The 11,767-nt window shown below is 39.2% G+C and overlaps 1 protein-coding gene across 1 annotated transcript; it reads right to left on the bottom strand.

Moving 5' to 3' along the window:
• Positions 1-233: 233 nt before the first annotated feature.
• LOC139115418 (gamma-butyrobetaine dioxygenase-like) lies at positions 234-11,137 on the bottom strand. The gene is made up of 5 exons (XM_070677519.1): positions 7,440-11,137; positions 6,391-6,496; positions 5,966-6,165; positions 5,268-5,434; positions 234-1,657 (listed from the first exon to the last, which is right to left on the bottom strand). The coding sequence occupies exons 1-5, from the start codon at positions 8,183-8,185 to the stop codon at positions 1,458-1,460; spliced, it is 1,419 nt and encodes a 472-aa protein (XP_070533620.1). The 5' UTR covers positions 8,186-11,137; the 3' UTR covers positions 234-1,457.
• Between the last annotated feature and the right edge of the window lie 630 nt (positions 11,138-11,767).

Here is an 11,767-nt window from a genome sequence, read left to right as displayed (position 1 = left end):
TTTTATTCACGTACAATGGCTGTCCAATATTAGAACGTACAGTATTCTTCTTCTTTGGTTGTTTGGCATGTATACTACACAGAACATACGTTTGTTTAGAATAATTAGTATATGTTAAACAATATTCACACATATAAATTCACATATATGGCAAGTTGTGTAGCAGAAAAATTACGGCAAGTGAATTGATACTTCGGGTTGAAATTCCAATATCATATGTGTTTTTCGCATCAGCACTTTCAAACATCTTATTCTAATCAAGTAAATTTGTATCAATTGTTGTATATTTACAAATGCAGAGCTTTAGCTAGTTTTTATTGTAAAAAAAAACTCTTGATCGTTTTCTCCTACGCTTCCTATATAGTGAAACAACATTTTTAATGAAATCAAAATCAAATTTCTTGTATGTCACTGCACATGTAACAACCTTATTCCAGTTCATTACATTTATATCAATCATCAAACATATGTCAATATATAGATATTGCCATTTGTATGGGGAAACCACTGTTCACATTTTTCTCATAGACTGCCATGTATAGCCAATCAAATTCCAAAATTAAATTTCTTGTAAATATATGCACTTGTAATCAACCCATTCTCGTCAGTTCCATTTAATTTAATAATGAAACATCTATAAATTCACAGATATTGCAAGTTTTGTTGTGGAAAAAATTGCTCACTTTCTTCAAAAACTACAATGTGTAGCGAATCATCATTTTCAATGAAATTCTTAAAGCAAATTTCTTTTTCATATATACCACCTTATTCTATTCAATTGCATGTTATCAGTTATCAAACATCTATAAATGCAACCAATAGTGCTATTTTGTGTTAGGAAAAAATATTCATAGTTTTTGCATAGACTGCTGACATTAAAGTATGTTTACATCTGTAATCAAATATACAGAAATGTACAGATATAGCTTGTTTTGTAGCGGTCCGGAATATTTTCAAGCGTTTGCCTGACTTCTATGTATCATATATTTTTTGGTGAAATTCAAAATTAATCTGCACTTTCAATCATATTACGATCGTCTTAAGTTAGTGACCTCGAGGTCAGCATTTGAATCACGTAGGCCGTACCTTCCCGTCTTATTTCTCAGTAAATATGGCGACCCTCGCAATGAGGCATGTATGAACTTTACCCTTTAAAATACTTGCGCAATATCTGACGATCCATCCAAAAAGACACAGTCTTCACTCTGTAATTTCTGTCCACTAAGTTCAGTATTTCCATGCATGTTTTCACTAATCTTGAAATTTAGTTTTGCATAATTAGTTTTAATCTTTTTCCTGATATACTTGCTGATGAAAGAAGAACCTTGTGAGATGTGATTATGTAGAGTGGATGTGCAGTCAAAGTACAGAGTGCTAATTGTATCTGCAAACAAACGGCAATGCCCCAGCAAATCTTTGTACTATTGTTGTGATAAGCAGACTTGAAGAAATTTCTGCTAAACGATATCAATTTGTTCATTCTCTCTTTCGTCGACTAATCTGCCAGACGGAAATCGCTGTTTGAGCAATCTGATCCGTGCATTCACAAGGTCCCAGTCTAAATAACCTCCCTCTAGGTGGCGCTCTTCCCCGGCTTCGACTGTGAAAGCTGTTCTACCATGAAGGACCCGAGTGTTGTCGACCACAATCATTTCACCTTTGAACGAAGAAGAAAAGAATTACAGGTAGCAAAACTTCCATATAGTCTAGGCAAATGAGAAACGCCTGGACTTAGCCGATTCTGACTCTCAAGCCATTCAAGGTTCAGTATGGTGTGCTTCCTCTCGGGAACATCCCTGGATGAAACTGGCTTCAGGTACGGAAGATACATTAAATAACATTTTTTATCACATGCACAAGGCAAGTTTATCGTCCCTGAACTGAAAATTTCATATATAATCCCATGGTATTTTTCTCTGTTTGACGTCATCGTATACGAGTGTTTTTCGCGGAGCCGTACAACTTCGAGCCGAATTATATATTTATCACATGAACAGTCTTCTTATTTTTCTTTTGACGTAGATGGATCAAAATTATCGTAACAAATTGCATGAATTTCGTCGCGATTTGTGTTTTACTTACGCGGATTACTTTCATTTAAAGAGTAAAGCGGCCCGTCACCCAGGAGATACTTTCATTCATAAATCCCATCAAGCTGAAATTTGCTACATGAAATAGTATCTCCACCAACCAGACATACGGATTCGGTCACGTGAACCTGTCAATCATTGTCTCGCGCTGTACCGATGCCAAGGCAAGTCGGCCATCGGTACGGTACGGTCGACATAACTTTCATCGTGCTAGCGACGGATAGCCACAGTATTCAGAGTTATTCAGAATATTTACAAATAGATTTATGAAGTGAATGCAACGACACGATCGAAACAGTAATTCTCATTCTCAGAGATTCCGTGGCTTTTCAAAATATCACACTAGTTTACGACCGTGGCGAGCGCGAAAGATTCCGTTCGATGACACACAGAGTGTACCTCATTGCATGTACTTTATGCCCACAACGCTGCCGTCACCGGTCTCTGCCATGCCGGTGTCAACTCGTTAATCCCGATCTCGGTCGTCAATGTTTTCGTCTTAAGGATTTTGATGTTTGCAGTGACATATATCTCACCCGTAGATACATCCTAATTTTACTTGACGGAAACTCTATTTTGAGTGTTGTCTGAGTCAACTTTCGAAGTACATCGGATTCCACAGCGCTGCAATGCATATAGCCTACAGCTCAACAGCTGATGTCTTCGCTAGCGCTACAACCTTACGCCGCTACAGGTTTGATTCCGAGCAAGAATTTAAGGAATTTTTGTATGATGAAGGAAATTTATCGTTGTTAGTCGAATGACTTTATGCTTGTGCCTGTATGTCGCTTTCCCGAAGATTATACTGTACTCCTTCATTCATGAACTTCCGTTGAGGTGAAGATTTTAGGTTTATCGCCAACCGGGATCGCCATGTACGACGCGACGTCCACATTGTGATTGAGCCTTACGAGGCGACTCGACTGGATTGGCTGTATCCCCATTCGATTCTCGGGAACAGCTATAGTTTTAGCGACTCGAAATTTCGCTGGACATGCCTTCTATGTTTCCATGTGTGAATTTATCGGGTCACCTTTTTTGAAAAAGTGTCTTGAGAGCATGGCACATGGCATCGATCACGACAATCGGTCTATGTTCACGTCGCGACCCCCATGAAGGGCACAGGTGTCCGGAGTTCCGGTGTACATGCATAGAGAGAGATTGGAAGGTGTGACACGGTTTTGCCCTCCGAATGAAAATGACAAAAAAATCCATGTATATCAACACATGTAGTCAAAAAATACCTTCCTCCGACAGATAAATACCTTTGACGTTTAATGTCCAACCCTGAGACGTGTTAATCGTTATTTAGTATCTCTTTTGGCCCTGAATTCCTGGTTACGTACATCCTCAGGGTGTTACGTACGTCAGCCATTTTGAACGAGACAAATTACCCATGGTTCAGCGTGCAAAAGTGATGAACTCGTGACCTTTGCACGATCAAAACAAACGTGATCGCGGGAATAGGAGTCGTGGTCTATGCAGATGTGTCGAAATCTTGCGATGGAGACCAAAATACGCAATGCTGTCGACCAGGGCCACAATATTTTTATTCTTGGCCAGGCAGGGACCGGCAAAACGCGCCTCATTAAATTTAGCGGTTGCGGGGTCACGGGTTCATGTGGAATGCAAATGAACCCGCACTGCACTATGGGAAAGAATGTAGTTATCCAAATGGCTGCCGTACGTAACAGCCTGATGAACGGGGCTACCAGAGAGTTTTTGGCCGATATCGAGACTAAATGCTAGTTTGCATTCTTGAAACTTGAGCGTTAAAGGCAAGAGGTATTTCGATATCGGTGTAGACCTTTTATTTGACTGTAAACCCCGTATTTTATTGTCATTTTCATTCCGGAGGGCAAAACCGTGTCACACCTTCCAATCTCTCTCTATGCATGTACACCGGCAACTCCGGACACCTGTGTTGAAGGGTACCATGCAAGAAAAAAGTTCCGTTGATGACGTACAACAGGGGTAATTCGGATTTCTTATCCGTCCTGTTCTACGTCACACAGGTGGGAATTCGGGCCATTCATGTGATAACAGGATTTATACTCTGGTCGTTCTACGTCTTGACAACCCGTATCTTTGTTATCAGTTTTGGTGCGTTACGTTGGAACTTTTAAAGTGTCGATCTTCGATGCGTTCTTCAATGTGAAAAAGAACAACACGGCGCCGTATATTTCTCCCGCGATTAAAATTTGTCTGACTTGAACATTTTTTAAAAATTAGCCATAATTTTTAGACTTTGAAAAAATACATCCACTTGGAGTCATTTTGTTTTAGTTAATTTGTTACTAATATGGAGGTTCGTGTCCGTGAAGATCCCACCGCCACCTGAACTCTGGATGCACAGACGGTACGCTACACAGTGTTCGCGCTGTTGAGATTCAGTCGATTGTTCTTCTCGAAAAATGACGTAACATTGTCCGAGTTAAATTGTTAGGCCTATGCTATCCTTAAAATCTTATATATCTTCGCGGAAGGTTCGTGTTGTGTGAGGTCACTTGGCATTTGCAATGTACACGTGTTCGTTGCTCACGTGACTGACGACTAGAAATGATCGACAACTCGCCCATATTACTAATGTTATTCCAAAAGTAGTTGAGAAGTTGAACGCGGATTTGTTGTGGAAAACCCCTTTTATTTCGCAAAAAGTGTGAATTCTTGACCCGAAAAATATTCGTTACGTAATGACCGTGTCACCTCGAGTCGAAGACGAGTGGTGACACGGTAATCACGTCGAAACGAAGAAAAGTATTAGGAAATAATATCTAGTTAATCCAAAGTGAAAAGGTAAAGTTTTAATAAGTTAGACTGGAAAAAATAACCATTTGAATAGTTACTGAAAAGGCTTCCTAGTACCTCATATCATTTACTTTGCTCCGAACCCTTAAAAGACTCCCTAGGTTACTGATGATTCACGTGAAACCCTGCTTTCGTCCACTTTATATTGGGCAATTAAGTTTTATTCTATGAATCAGTTTCTTTTATGCGTTTGAAACTATAGGTTGTTTTCAAGGAAATATTGTGTTTGTATATTTAATATCTTTCGTCAAACCAAATTAACAAGTCGAGACAAGTCTGGACAAGAAAAACCCTAGATGTCAGTGTAGATTATTTCGTTTCATATACGTCAGGTGATTGAGAATAAATAAAAGTTGGTATTATTATTACCTGGTTGTAGTTTAAACTTGATGATATTCTCTGGACTGTTAAGAATATCATAGAATGCCTTCAGAGCTTTATAAAATGTGTAGACTTTCTCCGGGGACATGTTCATATGAACATTCCTACAAAAGTCAGCGTAAGTGACCATCGACGTCTCACCAAACTGGTCTAATCTAGAAATACATATTAGAGCAAAAGGTTAGGCCATTAAAAGAAAATTCTTTGTTTACCGTCCTTGGATTTTTAAAAAACCCTACCAGCCAGCCAGAAAAAAAACCAAACAAACACAAACAAAAAACACTAGCGTATTAACGTAAGCTCAATTTTTATGTGGTTTCTTTTGGAAAAATAATGTTTATTTGTAATAGTGTTTACATTGTGTTTGTTTTCTTAATTTTCTCTGAAAACCCAGCAGCAAGCGGAAGGCAAATAAAGATTTTTATTCAAAGCGCATTAGGAGGAAAACATAACATGCAAGAGATCAAATTTGATACATAAACAAATGTATGTATGGAGACAAAGGCAGAGTGGCACTGAGACAGACAGTCAGAGACTCCTAGATTGATATTCAGTACACCTTAGAATATTGTGGTGATTTTGATACCATTGAAATCGTTCTGTAGTTTTTGATTATTATGATGAATATGAACGACATGTAATGACAAAGGGGTTTGCTTGCTGATGTCAATGCATTGTATACTCACTTTATGATTGTGTGAGAGGCCTTTAATATACACTTAATGAAATCTGTTCCGTAGTCAAGGAAGTCGACAACGGTGGTAGATAAGATATTGAAGGATTCTGGGTCGTTCTCTTTTAACTGCTCTACCGCTTTGAATCCATCGCTGAATACACTGTCTCCTCCTTCTCCACGATGTTGCTTGATACAGTGCAGTAATTGGATCTACATTTTCAGAGAAATGGCAAAATGAATGAACTTTGGATTTGTTTCTCACTTGCCACTTTCAGCGTCCATGAAGAATCTAACTGCGACCCTTTTCATGGTATTATCATCCAAAAACCGATAACCTACGGAAGAAATTTAAGAGAAAAAGTATGTCATGTAGTCATGGTGATACGTGATTCATCTGGAAAAAACCTCAAACAAATAACAAATATAGAAACTTACCGAGGGCTTATAGACATAGCAAGATAAATCCGTGTGCAGATTCAAAGCATGTCCCGTAAAACCGATAGTTGTTGCGTCAAATTTACTTTTAATTGAATATACAGGCCTGGAGTTCCATTATATATGAATGAGAAAAGGAAGAAGGGTCAGACTGAACGAAGGCATTTTCATTTCATTCACAACATGAATGGAACGAATTTGGGATAATTGGATGGTGAAGTAATGTCGACTTAATCTACAAATGTTATCTCGTCTGTTTTTCTTTTTATATTACACACTAGTTTTTATGAGTAATTTGCGATATTGCAACATTCAGCTAAATGGCACATAAAACGTTTGAGAAATTTGCAAAATATGAAAATCCAATTATCCAAAATTAGTTCCAATCGTGTTTCATACAAATGAATGGTAAGATGACGTCATGTCAAGCTGGGAATTATCAGAGTGACCATGTGTGTCATTGAAAACATATTAATCTACAGGCTTGATGCACGCATTTAAGTTGTCTACAATACTGGCGAAGAGCAATTGTTCAGCTGTTGAGCTACAGCGAGGCAAAATGGTGTTCAATATCTGAACAAAGGATCGATCGTGTACTCGAACACACTGCTGATAAAAAAAAGTAGGCTTCCGTTCCAGAGGTTGACATTTTTATCATCTTTACGCGGAAATTTGCATTCGTTAGCAGTTATTGTTTACGTGATTTATAGTGCACGGCGTTATCAGATTGTTCTGGCATTTCAGTGTCCTATTCACAATCCTGGGGAATGCCAAACAACGAAGAGACTAGGACGACTGGTTTTGTTTATAGTGACGCTGATTACAAAAGTGTGTGCATACGACAGGGTTCAATTTCCACCCCAAAGTCCACCGACACCATCCCTTGGTTTGTAAACATGACCGAATCCTTCCATTTACTTTGAGACTGAAGGTCAGTGAATTTGAAAATGTATCGACGTGCTTTACTTCTGTCCGAGGGTGACTTATTTCGGAAAGTTTGAAGCCCACAGGTCGTTGGAGTGGCGATACCTGATATAAAGTTTACTTACCCATAGTTTGTAACACGAATAAAGCCTACTCTTTCAGCAACCTTCATCAATTGGCCCATTTCCGTCGGCACGTTTTGAACCAGTAACATACCGGTATTTTTCAGTTCTGTCATAAATCCCAGCAGTGCTTTGTCGCTGTCAAGGATATGTTGGAATTGAAATGTTGGTACGTTCTGTAAAATTTCCGATCCCCAGAGATGTCTGTTTTCACTGACCCGTCTCTCTTCAAAAAGTATGCCTTTCAGGAAACCTGATTTAAATTCAGTTCGATGACCGTCGGGCCAAATTAATGTCAAAAGTTCGCCGTCCTTGGATAGCGAAATGGAGTCCGGTGTAACGTTCACGTCTAGATGGTTCATCGTAATGAGCCTTTGCTTGGTGCCTGCCAGGAAGCAACTAGGGCAAAAACAGTTGTCGCGGAGCCAAATATAAGGATACCTATTTTCTGAGCCATCCCTGAATTTCACTCGAAGCATTCTTTGAGGATCTTCCTTCCATGTCTGCTGAATCGGCGATGTAACTTCAACGTGAGACTGTACAGTCTGGGAAGCGAGTTGACGCCTAAATACGACTAGTGGAACCGATCTTTGACAAACTGCTGGAGCTTGGCGACAAACCTGTTTCTGATTCTGCCATGTCGTCGAAGAAGTCATAAGTCCTTTGTGCCACAGTTGTAGACGTAATTGGAGTTGACGATGAAATCGTCCAGAAGATAAGCTCCACAACCGTGGCATAAACGTTGTCATTTTACAAGTATTTAAATGCTGCACCTCCAAATAATACTTCCAGCCAGCTCACCGCAACGCGCTTGCAGTAAATGATCTCACGATACAATACAGTGTAGACTAGATTGTGCAGGGCGAGGACCCCAGTGACCTCCACGCCACGCTATTCTCAATTTATTGGTTGAAGTCCTGTAAACAGACCGACAGGTCAGACCATGGATAGTTTTCAGACTACTCAATTCTGATGGCAGCATAGAACCTTTCACTGAAAATATGGTTCTCGCTATACTTTTTAACATATAACAGCCTAACATTTGCTAAAAATACAGCGTTGACTAAGTTGCGAGGCCAAAAGAAGGTAGTGGCGTGCTCAATGTGTTTTCCATTTGTTCAGCTCACATAACCTGACAAATATGTAAATCTGATCCAATAGAGATGAAAGCACTATAACTTTCACTGACAATAAGGATTATGTGTAAACGTTTTATGTTTCGGCGAGGCTCCCACAACAAAAGAACACTAGGGAAATTGTCCTCTGATTGTTTGAGAGTGACACAAATACATAAAGTTGCGATAATCACAACAGGTTTGCATGACTGCCTTTGCTGAATACATGAAACTATTCATCCCGACCACAGAGAAGTCAGGATAAATAGACAAACAAATAAATGTGAGAGCAAACAACGTATATATACAAACTGAATAACAGCAATTGAATTAATTGACTGAACAACACATCCCGTACCACGGTCACTCTACAAACCGTCATTGCAACATATTCAAGATGCGACGACAGTATCACTATTCATGGGACTTAGGTGTGTACTGATACTGACCAAGCATCTTTAATCACTCTTCCTTATAGGGTGCGAAAGCAAAGACTATAGACACATGAGTGCTTACTCCTTACGGCAAAGGCGGGGTATGCTTTATTCCTTATATGTGGTTTTGTATTAGCAAATTTTTAAAGTATCATTTGTTGACTATACTCGTATACAAACAAACAAAACATAAACAAACAAATGCCATTTTTATTGACAAACATGGATACAAATGCAACTGTCTAATGTTCTTTATTATGTATGCAAACAATCATACCGTCATACATACATGTACCTATAGTAATCGTATTGTAGATAGGCCTGGGTCATCTTATTTGCTTACTAGATAGGTCATAATATTTGCATGAAGATAGGCCCGGGACCGTGACGTCGTCCAGTTGAAGGTTTTCTTCGCTGGCCTGACAACACATTGGTCTGTTATGGCGAAACTGTTTGAGTATTTTCTAGAATTTGGAAGATACAGGGGAAATTAGTCGAGGTTTTTGTAACGCCAGGAGGCAAAGGAAAAAATATGAGGAAAAAACGTCGATTTGTGATTTGTAGCACGATTCGCTTAGGGGCCGTGGATAATTAAAACACGCGCATGGTAAACGCAACTTATGGGTGAGTGGGTTTGGCTGTATTTCGATTACCGTGCGCAAAAATCGCACAACAAGTTTTCCTATCGCAACATCTCGCTACACGTTCTTCTGTATCGCAAAATATCGCGCTACATTGTCTGGAGTGTAATAGGACAGTACGGCACCGACGCTGCGTACACCATTCTTTTGACATACATGTGAATCAGTGCACGAGTAAAATAACGTAACAATCATTGGATTCACTGTTTCATTCCATTCTATTGGTAGCGTCATTGTTGAGTTGGCACTGAACAGAGATTGATTTTAGAGGGGGAGGGTGCGTGGGGGGAGGCGGTCGGTAATAGCGTATGCGTGATTTCATAGCGACGTAATCTACGATTGTTGGATACAGATACAGAATGAGGCTTGGTTGGATTTTCGCACTTCCAAACTTTCGTTTCGAGGAGGGCGGTTGAGGACAAACGCACTTAGTTTCGTTTATCGTGCGCATGTTTTAATTATCCACGGCCCCTTATTTGCTTGAGTTCTTTTTTGAAGTGTTTCGACAGGATTCAAAGTCCCTCGTTTAGGGATTGTGGCCCTTGAAATAACTTGATATTATGATGATAAAATCTCTGTGAACAAATCAAGGGTCAGCGACTCTAAACAATTCTGTGCTCGCCTAGTTAAATTTTATAGGCAGTATTTTATTACTCCACTTAGACACACTTTGACATTCAAAGGTCACCACATCCTATGGCTCACGTGTTCGCACACATACAGACATATGCAACTTACGAGTCGAACAAATATACTTTGAAAATCAGATAGGTCTTACTCACCAAACTGTAAGGAGAGAAAAAAACGGTGGGCACAGGTCAGAGTGTGTGACTTATGATCTCAATCTTTTAAAGCTCCGCGAGAGGTCGGGGATGGGCCAGCAATATCTACAGCGGGTGTTTCATCTGTAATTTGAACACTGCCTAGGGTTGTTTTGCATTATAAGATATCAGATAATCATTCGTATGCATAGAATGCATTTGATGCTCTTTTCATATTGAGTATCAAAATTTTGTTTCTGCAATATTGTGTTTATCAAGAGATTTCCAAAACCTGTGTCAAAGAGGACAGGGAAGATAAACAAGATGAAAAAAACAAAAGCTGAATGTAGAGATTAAATTACATTTGGTTGAAAGATACAAGAAATTTCTGTTGCTCAGGTATTTTTGAGACCATGACAAAGCAAAAAAAAGATGGGTTGGTTATCGAAGCAGTCCAATGTTTGCATACTTTGAAGAATTAGCTTTTCTCTTTAAACATTCTCAAAAATAACCATTACCCTACTAGGACGGAAAGTGAAAGTTTTTCATGCTTGATCAGGCAAGTACACCAACTTTTTATTAGGAAATACTGAAAAATCGCTCATTTAGTAATGATAGTCAATATACTTGGTATAAATACATATCAAATTGTACCGTGTTTTTATAAAATTGTGCCATTTTATAATCTATTGTGTTTTTCATTCTTTTCTACTATTATTGCATCCTTTTATAACTGTACTAAACAAATGCTTTCCCTAAATTGAGTAGTTCCCCTCTTTCTCTACATTTTGAGCAACTCTCTTCGCAGCTGCAGCTTTCCATTTTTTGAGTTAAACCCCCCCCCCCGGCATATTCCTCTCAAACCCCAGGCTGTAAATAATGACGGCTCCCTAAATTGCAGCGTGAAATTTGTCAAGGAACTAGACTGATCTTTAGTATAAGCATAAAGTCATCGTTTACAGGCGATATTTTCATGGGATTATAAATATTTCATATGTTAACGTCATCGGTAATGAAGGGATAGATTCCGCGAAAATTGCCTTTTCTCATTTCTTCTCTGAAGGAGGAGGTTAAGGTGATGACACTGTATCTTCCCTTCTTCTGTTGTTCTGACCGATAACTTCAGTTGCCTTCTGCGGTTCTACATGCAGACTGTCTGACCTTGGTGACTTATCAATCAGGTTGTAAAGCTAGACACCTCCTTTTTTCCTTACCCTGGGCACACGGAACACTTGAAAACCCGAGATGGTAATGGATAGATGGCATATATACCAGTACATCATAATGTATATCAAGGGGTTTTTTTCAAATATGCCAGTATTGCGATGGTTTCACATTGTTTGTGTCTAGGAATACTCTGACTAGTTTTCGCTATACTGC

Source organism: Ptychodera flava, chromosome 17 (assembly GCF_041260155.1).
Source record: "Ptychodera flava strain L36383 chromosome 17, AS_Pfla_20210202, whole genome shotgun sequence".
Lineage (NCBI taxonomy): Eukaryota > Metazoa > Hemichordata > Enteropneusta > Ptychoderidae > Ptychodera > Ptychodera flava.
The sequence above is the reverse complement of the archived record's forward strand: the minus strand, read 5'-3'. Positions and strand labels throughout refer to the sequence as shown.